Source organism: Cotesia glomerata, linkage group LG6 (genome assembly GCF_020080835.1).
Source record: "Cotesia glomerata isolate CgM1 linkage group LG6, MPM_Cglom_v2.3, whole genome shotgun sequence".
NCBI lineage: Eukaryota > Metazoa > Arthropoda > Insecta > Hymenoptera > Braconidae > Cotesia > Cotesia glomerata.
Genome location: NC_058163.1, coordinates 14904350 through 14919044, shown reverse-complemented (window position 1 = coordinate 14919044; position 14695 = coordinate 14904350). Strand labels below are relative to the sequence as shown.

Here is a 14695-nt window from a genome sequence, read left to right as displayed (position 1 = left end):
TTTTTTATTTTTAATAAGAGTAATGAATGTAATTATGAATTGAAAAATCAGAAGCGAGGGTCAGTGAGAGGCTCTGGGCTATTGTGACTAAATTTAATTTTTCTTTTTAATTACTAGAGTAATTAGCGGGAGTTAATAAGAGAAAAAAAAAATTTATTTTATCTGAAGGAATTAAGGTGATTTCCGATGAAAAAAATTAGAAGCAAGGGTTAAGCAGTAGAACTAGGAAGCCGCTAATGGATTGTCATTTTATTTTTTGAATAACATGTAACGGGTTGCTTATGCCTGTTCATTAGCCCCTTAATTCATTTAATGAAATACAACAATATCTAGCAAAAATGATTCTAAATTAACAAGGGCGCCACCAGGATTTTGTATCTCAGTTCCTGGAACCGGAAACTAGAGGTGAGCTTATAATCTACAGGGAGAGAGAATGGAGGAAGGTGATCTGAAAGAAATAAATTTTTATTTAACAATATATCGATATTTATTAACCATATAAAATAACAAATGGTGATCACTCACGCACTCACACTACAATTAACAACTTAAGACTATAGCCTAACTAACGGCTGACCAGAACTTCTTAAAATAAACAGCCTAACCAACGGCTGATCAGGACCTCTTAAAACTAACCGCCTAACTAACGGCTGGCCAGAACTTCTTAAAATTAACAGCCTAACTAACGGCTGACCAGAACTTCTTAGATAACAGCGAAGCACTCCGCAAAGAGACTAATCGTATGCGAAGGAACGCTGTTAACACTCACACACACATAACCCACGCGTCTTCACACACACACTGGCTCTACTTAACTTTTATTTTTGACATAAAATTAAACTCCAAAAACTACAACATTAATTTTTATTAAAATTTTCAGTCATTAGCTCGCAAATAAATCGTAAACCATTTTCACAACTAATAATTTAATTCTCAAAAAATCTATACTGAAAACCGATGCTTGAATTTATTCCAAATTATCCACGAGTTTAATACTTAACATTAAATAAAATTTTTGGAACAATATCGACGCATAAATTTATTTCAATTCAACTCGTAATTTATTTCTTAAATTTTAAATAAATTCTTAAGAATATTTCTTAATAAAATTCTGACTTATTTTCTGGGACTTAATCCACGCCGTTAAATATTTTTATAAATAATTCTAATAAAATAATAATTTTAATTTTCAATAGTTCAATATATAAAATGACCTTGTGGAATTTTTCGATTTATAAATAATTAATAAAATAATTTATCTCAACGTAACATAAATTCACGAAAAATTATCCACGGGTATCCAATCTTAATTGCGTCGAAGTTCAGTAGCCAATTCTCAATAAATTATATTAAATAAATAATACTTTCTTGTAATAAATAATATTAAATAATAATAATTCAATTGTTCTTACTAATAAATTATCACGTGAAATAATTGCCAGGAATTTTCGCGCTCAAAATGGACGCCGATGTTCGTTAGTGCGTAGCAAGCCTTGACCTCGGGTATACGAGCGGCACTGTCCCGATCGTGAGCTGCCTATTGGAATTATTCTCGGTATTCAGAAATTAAATTAATGTTTTATTAATGAAGTAAATTTATTTAAACCAATCTTAAGATGTTAATAATTATGAACTGGCCAAATTAATAAATTAATTACTCACGACTTCAAACCCAAGAGGTCTAGAACATTCTTCGGGTATAAGATCCCCAAGAAGAATGCTCACAATGCTAACGAATAAGATTTAATCACAATTAATTAATTATTTAAGTATTATTTGGCAAAATATTATGAACAATTGAATTATCAAAAATTTGATTTAATAATGAGAAGTAGTAAAATTGATGAGCCGGGTATACGACCCCCTTGGCTCATCAAAAATGTGAAAGTCTCAATACCTGGTTAAATTTGTGCTGGGGAAGCTCTTTGGCTTTCTAATTTCAAAACTGGCTTCCTTCTTGGACTTTTTGGCTGCTGATGTTATTGAACTGAGCACTGCACTACTTCTCATTTCTGCAACTACTCAACTGACCAAGAAACCCAAAATTTCCCCCACCTAATGCTAGTCGGGTCCCGAAGACCGAGACGCGCCAGTGCTGCGTCGAATAATTATCACGCGTGTGCGGTTTTACCGTCACAGGGTAAATTACCCTGTTACAAACAAATAATATTAAATTAAAAATTAATTGTAAGGAACAATGCACTGAGTGTCCGATTTCTTTGAGTTAATTCATCAAATCACAATCATTATTGGTGAAATTAAACAATTATTATTACATTAACGCAGTTCGGTTACGTGATGGTCAACAGCTGATTTATTTTGGTTAATTAATAAAATAATAATAATTGTTATCAGAATAAGACACAGTTTGACTCAAGGGAAACGAGAGAGTATCGATGGCCCATTTATTTCGGTTAATTAATGAAATATTAATTATTAATAGTAAAATTAATAAATTATCAACTCGGACGGGTCAAAAGATGTTTAACAGCTGATTTATTCCGGCTAGTGGATAAAATAGTAATTATTATTATCAAAATAGGTCATAGGTTAACTCAAGGTAAACGAGAGAGTATCGATGGTCCATTTATTTCGGTTCATTAATAAAATATTAATTATTACTAGTAAAATTAATAAATTATCAACTCGGATGGGTCAAAAGATGTTTAACAGCTGATTTATTCCGGCTAATGGATAAAATAGTAATTATTATTATCAAAATAAGTCACAGGTTGACTCTGTAACGGGTGTTTTTTACTTCCGCTCATTGGCCCCTTAATTAATTTAATAGAAAAAAACAATACCTAGCAAAAATGATTCTAAATTAACAAGGGCGCCACCAGGATTTTGTATCTCGGTTCCTGGAACTGGAAACCAGAGCTGAGCTTATAATCTACAGGGAGAGAGAGTGGAGGAAGGTGGTCTGAAAGAAATAAATTTTTGCTTAACAAAAATGACCGGTATTTATTTAACAACAAAATATGATAACAACTCGTGCCCTTGCACGTACACCGCTCACTTACAACTAATTTACTTACAACTAAACTTACTTCACGCTTTCCCCCGGAAAGTCACTACTACAACTTATAACTAACGGAGGATTTTGGGCTAAAACCGGCGACTCCGACTTATCAACAAGACACCTCGTACAAAGACAACAGTGTACGAGGGCTTATCAACAACGCCTGGCTACAGAAGCAATAGCCTAGTGACTGCAACGTAAGCCAAGAAGCCTCTGCAGCTCACGCACACACTCCACACTATCCTTACCTCGCGCTGTCCACCGGACCCTCACGCTCTATCAAAATTCTTAATCCTGACGGTACCCTCTTATGGAGCGTCTATACCGCAGTTTCTAACTAAGTCGCGCTGTTCACCGGACCCTCACGCTCTATGCCAGCGAAACACCTCGCAAACGGACTGCTCGCTTGCGAAGGAACGCTGGTAGCATTCACACACACATAACCCACGCGTCTCACACACACACTGACTCTACTTTACTTTTATTTCCTGGATTACAAAATTAAACTCCAAAAAAAGTCAACGTTCAATTCTTACTAAAATTATTCAGTCATTAGCTCGAGATTAAAATCATAAACAATTTTCACAATTAATAATTACTACTTATAATTTCCGACTTAAAAATCGACGCCTAAACTTATTTCAAAATTACCACGAGTTTAATACTCAGCACATTGTATAATCCTCAGAATATTCTCTATAAAATTAACTAAATTTCTCGGACGTAATCCACACTGATAAGTAGTTTTACAAAGAATTTTACCGGAATAATGGTATTAAATTTTACTTATTATAATTTTCACAGGCTTCAATTTCAATATAACATTCAACCACGTGGAATTTCCGACTAGACAATTATTATTATTGTTATTGTCGACTGGATAATTAATTAACAACAAATTATCTCGACGTAAAATAAATTCCGAAAACTATCCATGGTGGGATCAATTTCTAATTTCGTCGCAATTTTCTTAATACTTAATTTTCCAAATAAAAAAATAGTTTCCAAAATTAATACGATATCAATATTTAATTCAAGATAATAAATAGTCTTAATAAAAGATAATTCAATTGTTGTAAATAGTAATAATAATCCAGTTGTTAATTTTACGATTTATTGCGTAATAAAATTCACAAGGAATTTGCGCGCTCAAAATGGATGCCGGCGTTCGTTACCGCGTAGCACGTTTTGACCTCGGGTACCGAATACTATGTCGTGTCGATTGGAACCTTCTCGGTGTTCAGAATTTAATTAATATAAAATATATTTATTTAAACCAATCTCAAGATGTTAATAATTATTAACCAACTGTATAAATAAAATTAATTATTCACGACTTGCAAACCCAAGAGGTCTAGAACATTCCTCGGGTATAAACCCCCAGAAGGAACGCTCCCAGCAATTAACGAATCAATTCAATTAAATAATTAATTATTATTGAACAAAATTATTAAACAATTGAATTATCCAAACTTGAATAAATAAAATGAGAAGTAGTGTATTTGATGAGCCGGGTATATGGCCCCAAGGCTCATCATTACCAAAGTCCAATATCCGGTGTAAATTTGGTTGAAGAAACTCTATGGTTGATACTCGCTTCCTTCTTTGGACTTCTTGATGTTACTCGTTCCAACACTTTCCTACTTCTGCGGACACCACGCATGGCTCGTCTATATAACGACCCCAAAAATACCCCCTCCTGCTCTCTCTCTAGGCCCGAAGATCGATGCGCTCAAATGCTAGTCGAAAAGTTATCGATCTCTGGCGACTTATCGATTAAGGGTAATTTACCCTGTTACATTAAAATAAGTCATAGGTCAACTTAGAAGAAACGAGAGAGTAACGATGGCTCATTTATTTCGGTTAATTAATAAAATAGTAATTATTATTAGTAAAATTGATAAATTGTCAGCTCGGACGCGTTAAGAGATGTTTAACAGCTGATTTATTCCAGCTAATGGATAAAATAGTAATTATTATTATCAAAATAAGTCACAGGTTGACTCAAAGGAAACGAGAGAGTATCGATGGCCCATTTATTTTGGTTAATTGATAAAATATTAACTATTATTATTAAAATAAGTCATAGGTCGACTCAGAGGAAACAGGAGAGTATCGATAGCCTATTTATTCCGGTTAATTGATAAAATATTTATTGTTATTAGTGAAATTAATAAACTATCTACTCAGACAGTTTAAATGATGGTCAACAGCTGATTTATTTAGGTTAACCAATAGAATCATAATTATTACTTGTGAAATATTTAAAATTAAAATTATTTGTTTAATAGAAAAAATATAGTCATTGTTCAGTCCATCAAGTGTTCAAAATGTCCTTTGTTTTGCTGGATACAGAGACGACATCGCTCGGGGAGATTTTCTCGTACAGCTTGTAGCATTTGCGGTGTGACTGTTGTCTGAGCTGCATGGATGCACGCTACAGTCTCCATCTAATCTTGGGGCTCATCGAAATAGACCATCTCTTTGAAATTCCCCCACAAAAAGTAGTCCAGTGGCGTCAAATCAGGTGATCTCGTGGGACACCTTCATGGTCCGTTTCGTCCCAACCAACGCTGAGGGTACGTGCCATTGAGGAAGTTTTGCACTGTACCAACATAGTGACTTGGTGCTCCGTCATGCTGAAACCAAGTCGGCTGTTCGTTAACTTCGTTAAGGAGTTGAGGAAGTTCATCACGAAGGAATGTTAGGTATTGGGTGCCCTGTAATAAGGAAAATTCATGGTTTGCTGTAGGAAACTAGGAAAAAGGTACATGGAAGGGATGAATTAAGTTAAGGAAGATTCAAGGCTGACGAGGATGACGTAACTGATTATGGGAAAGTTAATTATTTCATTATACAAAAAATTACTAGTGTCAAAATAGCTCGACTTAATGAATGATGAAACTCTTAATCGGTTTACGAAAAGACTCAATTTTAATCCTGAATACGTAAAATTTATTGCTTGTATATTCAAATCTCAACTTACGTTCATTTTCTCGGGTAATTCGTTGAGAATTACGTGGTCGTCGATGATTCCACCCCAGACATTAATCATTTATTTTGGAAGTTCCGGTTCACCGTCATGTGCGGATTTTCTTCTGCATACCAATGAGTATTGTGCTAATTGAAGCACCCCTCTCTGGTGAAAAGTGACTCATCAGTCCACAAGATTCCGCGAAAAAAATCCGAATCCGCGTCGTTGGAGTGAAGAATGAACTGGCAGAAGTTCACGCGCAAGCGATAATCGCAAGCTTCTAACTTCTGCACTTTTCTTTCGCAGTACGGATGGATCTTCTCGGTGCAAGTAATACGGTTAATAGTCGAACGTGAAATGTGAATTCGACGTTCTAACCGTCTCGTACTCGTACCGGGATCCGCCCGGACAGCAGCAAGAACGCGCTCTTCGTTGACAACGTTACGGACGTCATAAGGTCGACCGACTCGCTCGACTTTGTTTGGCATTCAATTTCCGGTTTTACGACAGCGCTGAACAGCACGAAGGATAGTATTCTTATCCGGATAACGATTGCGATTTGGGAACCACTCGCGATATACGCGTGCAGTCGCCACAGCATTACGATTGCACTCGCCATAAAGGATTATCATCTCAGTGTAATCGGCAGACGTATACAGCATGATAATGATGTTCGTTGACAAAGAATTCGAAAACGACTGACGACGGAAAACAGTAAGCCAGGAGACGCACAAGAAAACAAATAAAGTCGGAAAAAAATAAGTCGCTAAATCGCGAAAACAAAAGAAAAAAAAGAGAAAAGTTTTTTAAAAGAAATAAATCAGCCAACAATGCTCTGTTAACCCGCCTAAGTTTATCAGTTCCTCATTTTGATAATAATAATAATTATAATTTTATGAGTTAACCAAAATAACTGAGCTGCTTTTAACGCGTTTGAGATAATGATTTATTTATTTTGCTAATTATAATGATAATTTTATTAATTAACTGCAACAAACAGCTGCTCAGAGAATCTGTATGACCCTCACTATTAATTTTTAATTGGAAATTATTTGTAAATAGGAAAGAAATGAAAAATTTAGTCACAGCCGCCCAGAACCTCTTACTGTCCCTTACAACTGATTTTTTTATTAATAATTATTTTCATTAGTCTAATTAAAAATAAAAAATCAGCTACAGACGTCCAAAGCCTCTTACTGACCCTTGCTACTGATTTTTTGATTATAAATTATTTTTATTATTCTAATAAAAACTAAAAAATCAGCTGCAGACGTACAGAGCCTCTAACTGATCCTCACTACTGATTTTTTGATTAAAAATTATTTTTTTTGTTCTAAAAAAAAATAAAAATTCTGTTACAGCCACCTAGGGCCTCCTACTAACCCTCGCTACTGATTTTTCGATGAATAACTACTCCAGTAATTAAAAAAAAATAAAATTCAGTCACAACCGCCCAGAGCTTCTTACTGTCCCTTACAACTGATTTGTTTATTAATAATTATTTTCATTAGTCTATTTAAAAATAAAAAACCAGCTACAGACGTCCAGAGCCTTTTACTGACCTTTGCTACTGATTTTTCAATGAATGAGTACTCCCGTAATTGAAAAAAAAAAAATTAAATTCAGTCACAGCCGCCCAGATTTTCTCACTTACCCTCGCTACTTATTTTTCGATTAATAATTATTTTCATGATTCTAATTGTAAATGTAAAATCAGCTACAGACGTCCAGAGCCTCTTACTGACCCTGGCTACTTATTTTTTGATTATAAATTATTTTCATTACTCTTGTTGATAGTAAAAAATATGCTACGGACGTCCAGAACTTCTCACTAACCCTCGCTACTAATTTTTTAATCAATAATTATTTTTATTAGTCTAATGAAAAATCAAAAATCAGCTACAGATGTTCAATGCCTCTTACTGACCCTCGCTACCGATTTTTTGATTTGATATAATTCTTATTATTCTAATAAAAAATACAAATTCAGTCACAGCCGCCCAGAGCCTCTTACTGTCCCTTATAACTGATTTTTTAATTAATAATTATTTTCAATATTCTAATAAAAATAAAAAATCAGCTACAGACGTCCAGAGCCTCATACTGACCCTCGCTACTGATTTTTTGATTCGAAATTATTTTCATTATTCTAATAAAAAATAAAAATTCAGTCACAGCTGCCTAGAGCCTCTTACTATCCCTTACAACTGATTTTTTGAATACTAATTATTTTCATTATTTCAATTAAAAATAAAAAAAAAAACATTCGGCAGCCGAAATGGAAGTAGATTTCTTTTTCATAAAATAAATTGAAGAAAAACATACATATATAAATTTACATATATAAATTTACATACATATATAAATTTTTGAACCATATGTATTTTCTGACTCAGCTCATCGAGTTAGGTCGAAATACACCAAAATTTTTCAAAAGTTGCGTTATGAGGACAATTACAATAGTTAGATTTTTATGAAATCTACTAAAAAATTTCATTAAAATAGATCCCAAAATAGATGTTTTTTGGCCTAAAAATACATGTAAATATGTAAATTAAAGCTTATTTTTTCAGCAATAAGATGCATTTTACAGAATTCAAATATCTCGACGCGTTTAAAAGTTATTTGAAGAAAAAGCGATAAAAATATGGAATTTTCGTATTTTTCAAAATTTAAAAATGCTGTAATTTCTAAACTTATTGACCGATTTGGCTCAAATTTGAACTCGACCTTCATAATCGTCTGTAGAATAAGTATGTAGAGTTTCATTGAGATCAATAGAGAATTGTAGACGTTATCATGCTGACAAGCCCCGCGTTATATCGTATATATATATATATATATATATATATATATATATATATATATATATATATATATACATACATATATAAATTTTTGAACCATATGTATTTTCTGACTCAGCTCATCGAGTTAGGTCGAAATACACCAAAATTTTTCAAAAGTTGCGTTATGAGGACAATTACAATAGTTAGATTTTTATGAAATCTACTAAAAATTAGCTACAGACATCCAGATCCTCTTACTGACGCTCGCTGCTGATTTTTTAATGAATAATCAATTTAATAATTACAAAAAAAAATTTTCTGGAACTGCGGCCCAGTTTCTCTGCCTGAGTTTTGCTACTGATTTTTTTAAATAAAAATCTCTAATAATTCCCAACAATATCTACTGTTTGCTCCGTTTTATTTGACAAAATTTTGTGCCTGTAACAAATTAATAAAAACATCTTTACTTAAATTCATACGCGCATTGTTACTGACACATTAACGCTTGCCTACACTAGTGTACAGTCTCACACATTCATTTAGCATCACGTACGTCCGCCGTCTATGGTCGGTCCGTCCTCACTCTCGGTCTACTGCGTGCGAAGTCGGCAGCATCTCTAGCGTCTCACTCTCGCCTTACCCACTGCCTTCTCCCTTAATTTGTATTCTTCTGTAGCACGCTTCTGATTGGTCACTTTTATTAATTAATAATTAATCATCTATGCGTCTGATTAAAAAATAACTGAGGACTTTTCGTCTCAAAATAATTTTCTCTTTCGATCCTTATAAGGAAGTGCGTGACTTCTGGGACACCCTGTATACCATCTTGATTGAGATTTTACACTTGCCTCTGAGATTTTCACAACTTAAAAGTCCCCAACGTAGAACTCCCAACAATTAAAGTAGGTGATATGAATATAGCAGTTAAAACCGACTTTGAATATAAAAAAAAAAACTTACTTTTTTGAATTAACAAAGCTGCATCATCTTCTGACATGTCTGTTTCTTTTTTCTTATCCAATACCTTTTTTTTTCCTGAAACAAATTATTTACGGTATTTACCAACTATGAAATATATTAATGCTATTAGCATAGTATATTAACGTTTGATCAATGGTTAGGTACCCTTCAGAATATTCAAAATCGATTTTTTGGACCTTAGTGAAGCATGAGATTCCAGAATTATTGCTAAGCCAAATATGTTAAAGACTTTTTGTTTCTTAGGGAGCGTCCATAAACCACGCAGCCTTGTCGAGAGGGGGGAGGGATAAGTTTAAATACTACGCTGAGCTCCGTAACGGGGGAGGAAGAGGTAAATGCAAAGCTACTCAGTTTTTTCCAAATGAGAACTATTTTGTAAAATAAATTTATAACTGTTTCATAATTTTATTTGAAATACGGATGCTAATTTTTTCTAAGGAATTATGAATAATATGTTTGCAAAAAGAATGAACTGTTAATAAATTCATTTTTTTGAGGTGAGTACATTTATTAACAGCTAAATGGTCTCTAGATATAGTCAACAACTATTCATTGAAAGTTAATAAATTGTATTTAATACATGATTTATTAAATGTTATTAAACCCTATGATATTTTAAACAATTATTCATAAAAAAGGCTTAATAAAGTTGTATAAAATATTAATAAATTATTTTATCAATGCATTTATTTACTTTTAATTTTCGGAAAATTTTATGTATTAACGCAATTTTTTTATGATATTGCATTAACTTAGGTGACTTGGACGTGGCTGAATGGCGTAATATATTGTAACAGGCCGCTTTTAGCGCCACCTGTTAAAACGTTGTTCTCTAATTTTACATTTTTGAATTTAATTTTAAAGGAAATTTTAATTGAGTTCTTATTTTATTTTATGCCCATTGGCTGGATTCGCCGCGACCGAGTCGCCTTCGTGTGTAGAAACTCGAACGAAGCTCGATTGCGCGCGAAACCAAAATCTAATGCGATAATACGTAATTTAATTTAGTAAGTAAGTAGCTTCAAGTTCGATTTAAGTACTTAATAAATGTGGCGGTACTAACGACGTCGGCCACGAACCCGCGAAGAGAAACAACGAGGATCATCGACGTAGGTGACCTGCAAGATCATCAACGACGGGAGGATGGCTGTTTCGAGAGCGAGCGAAACGACGGACTGATCGGAACTCGAAGTGAGCAATCGACGCATGCGTGAAGGTGTAAAGCTAGCTGTCGAGCGCGCCAATGCTCCAGCCAATACATCATTCAAAACGTCGATATTGGAAAATTGGACTTACGGCGCCATCTCTGGAGTTCACAGCTAACGACGGACCCAGCAGAGAGAGGAGAGACGAAGAATGCGACATGTGCTGATGTTTCCTTCTTCCACATTTTCGACTTGCCGTGTGCGGACACGTTTTTACGATACTTAGTTTTGTTTGTTTTTTTTTGGGGAAAACTCCTTGAGTAATTCTTGCGTTTGAAATCTAACGTATATTTTAATTAGCCACGACGTAGTGTGCTGATCTTGGGTTGCCGAAAAATGAAGGCGGTGTGACGATAATTAGCTGTTGCTAATTAGTTACTCGACGAAAGCGTCATAAAGTATGACGCGTGTTTTGGTGTGATTGTTAGTTGACGTGTCTGTGTTCCGAAGAATCAGCAATTATCCTCACCGAGAAATCCATTATCCAAGAGTCCGACGTGGAAGCCGAGAGCGACTTGGTGGCAGAAACAACCCAGGAATAACTTCAGGTCGACGCTGTGACCAGGGTGAGTGGCTTTGTCTTAATTGAAGTAGCTCGTGGGATTCGATTTTGTTAATTAAACAGTTTGATTGGGTTCATTAAATAATTAATTCATTTATTTCTAATTGTACTCGACACTAGTCGAGTCATAGTGTAAAAACGTCAAGGCTAAGTTGAGTCAGTTAGCAGAGATAATCCCACGACGTATTTAGGTACCGCCATATTTTTTTTGTGTGTGTTTACGGTTGTATAATTATTATTGTTCGTTATAAGAATTACGCTGGTTGATTTTGTACTCCCGGGGTAATCGATGAGTTCGATTCCCCATTGATCGAGCTTCGGGTTCGTGCGATTTACCGACGTTGAGTAAGAGGTTCGCCTACGGAGAGGGAACCCGAGAAACGGCTGCCGCGTCCGAGACAGGCAATCGGACGTAAGTTGCCCACTCTCAGTGGAGCGTTTGGGACTTAGAATTTGAACTGTATGAGACTCAGTGACAGAGAACTGAGTGAGTGTTTAATTTTCTTTTGCTTAAGTATTTAATTTAATTATTGAGTAAATTCGACGATTGAATTTTATTATTAAAGTTTAATGAAATTCGGCGAAGTGTCATTAGTTTTTTTTTGGTATTTAACGAGTTATTATTAAGTGGATTATTATGATTAACTCAGTGTTATTATTGCGGCGACTTTGAACTTTTTCCGCATTCCGGTTGCGAACTGCGAATCGACGACAGCGTCGACGATTATTGTTATTGATTTTCTTTGCGTTTACTTTCCTGATTTGTCAATAGTAACCAACCGTTTTCATTTATTGTTAATAAATTTATAATTTAATTTTTTTTTTTGATTAATTTTTTAATTACTTGCGAATTAATGCGAGCAATCCTGAATACTTTCCTCGTTCCTCTATAATTAAGTCGTATCCTTAAGGCCCGCCACCTGACGAAGAGAGTCCCGGACCGGAGTAGCCGGAAATCGACGTGATCGGAGCAAAGCTTCTGGCGCCCAACAACAGGTAAAGCAGGTAGGCCAGATTATTTATTTCGGACTTCGTCCTCGCTAACGCACGGGGACGAAAATACCCGTTATAATATTAAGCAAAAATTATTATTATTCCTTTAAAATAAACTTTTTTTTTAATGAATGTAAAGTAGAAAGCACATGGAGAGAAAAATATCGTTAGAATCAGGATACGTATCGTTATTCTGACTATGCACCGTATAGTCATTTTTTTTAGAGATACGTTGTAAAGCCAATTCAGCTATACAGCAGATCATCAAATTGACGATCCGCATCATTATTTTAGACCTGACATTTAGTTGATTCAACTATACAGATCCTTACGTTGACAAAACAGTTGCCTGTTTTGACGAAATTACATATATTTACAAGAGCTATTCTCTGTATGCTTAAGTGAAACAAATGAATCCTTAAATTAGAAAACCGGATCGTTATTTTAAGGATACGTCATTTGAGGATACGTTGGATAGTCATTTTAACAATATTTTTGTTTCCGTGCAGAAAATATTGTGTAAAAAAACCACGTTCCATCGGGGTGGGGAGGGGAGGGGGTCATGAGAAAAGTTACGTTAGGCTACATGAGGGGTGGGAAGAGTCTGAGAAGGGCTAAAATATGACCACGTAGTTTATGGACGCTCCCTTATTAAACCTAATAAATCACGACGGCACAAAAGGAAAAAGTGGTTTGTTCATTTAACTAAACCTGCTTAAAGTTACGCATTTTGATGCTCTCAACCTGAATCTAGAATAAATTTAGCTTTTCAAGTCTACAAAATTAATATAAATAGCTAAAAAAAGAATAGAAATTGCTAAAATTCACGAAAAAATGCAATTATGTAAACGAAAAAAATTAGAAAATCGGTTGACCCTAAAGGCCATTCTTGCAACTTCCCGCTAATTTGATACTTATGCGCCAACATGCACTTATTACGTTTTTGAGCTCTTTGAGCTCAGAAATATGATCTCCGTATCATTTTGAGCTCTCCAAGCTTATATTTTTAAACCACAATAACTTTTGAATATATGAGCCGATTTTCACGCGGTTAGCGGCATTCAACGCAGTTTTTTGAGCCCTATAAAGAATTTTTGAATTTAGATTGATCGAACTCGGAATTTCGAAGTAATTCTGAAAAAACACTATTTTCAGTTTTCTTTCGTCAACGATAACTCACGAACGAATCAACCGATTTTGACTGGCTCGCTAGCTATCGACGTGGTTTTCGATGTTAAAAGCTGATTAGTTTTTGGAATCGATCAATAAAGCCGTTTAAAAGTTATTCCAAAAAAACCACATTGAAAAAAAAATTTTTTTCATAGTTTTTTTTTAGATTTCCCAAAATATACTGGTCCGAATCAATGCAAACTGTATTCAAAATCTTAGTTCAGTGAAGCCCTATTGAATGGCGCCAACCGCGATGAAATCGGTCAAGCCGTTCGAAAGTTATGAGAGGTTTACATACACACACACACACATACACACACACACACACACACACACACACACACATACACACACACACACCTCATGTCGGGTTTGCTGGGTCCTGCACCGGGCGCCTTCCCAGGTCGATAGGGGAATGCCCGGCAATTATGTCAGGTACCGATGAAATGATATACTCGGGGTGGACCAAAACCTGGCAAACAACGATATGGAAATGTCACAACAATTTTAAACATCGTTTACTATACAGGTAAGGGATACCTCAGTGCCAGCGAGGGAGAACGTGCAAACGAGAATGAATTCGTCGTCATCAATCAACCGTTTTGACAGCGGGGTGGCCCCCATGGCTCTGCTGTCTAGTAAAGCTACAAGAAGTCAGAAAACAGCCCCAACGGAAGTATAAAGACAGTCAACAAAAGTTCCTTCAAAAAGTGGAGGACCTATTGCTCCCGTCACTTCCCATGCTTACCGAGGAACTTACTACCGACTGTAACCGGCTAACAATTGTCAAGGGAGCGGCTCGGTAGCAAGATCGAAGAGTTAGCTGATTTTATCTACGACAAAATAAATCTCCGTCATGAAATCAGAAAATTGGTTACGTCCATTGCCACAGCATATGAACTGGCCAACAAATCACCAGGCATGTAGGCATCAACGACCCAAACAACTCCGGGGCTGACCAAAAAACCACAGCCACTTTTGTTCACTCCTCAAAAACGA

The 14695-nt window shown here is 35.2% G+C and overlaps 1 protein-coding gene across 2 annotated transcripts in view; it reads right to left on the bottom strand.

Moving 5' to 3' along the window:
* The window catches only part of LOC123268101 (neither inactivation nor afterpotential protein C-like), a 599151-nt gene that overhangs the window by 340115 nt on the left and 244341 nt on the right, over positions 1-14695 (bottom strand). Inside the window, exon 4 of one of the 2 annotated variants that reach the window (XM_044732982.1) lies at positions 9746-9820. The exons of the other annotated variant lie outside the window; for it this stretch is intronic. Within the exon in view, the coding sequence (XP_044588917.1) occupies positions 9746-9820 (75 nt within the window). The remainder of the gene's footprint in view (positions 1-9745; positions 9821-14695) is intronic. 2 annotated transcript variants of the gene reach the window in all.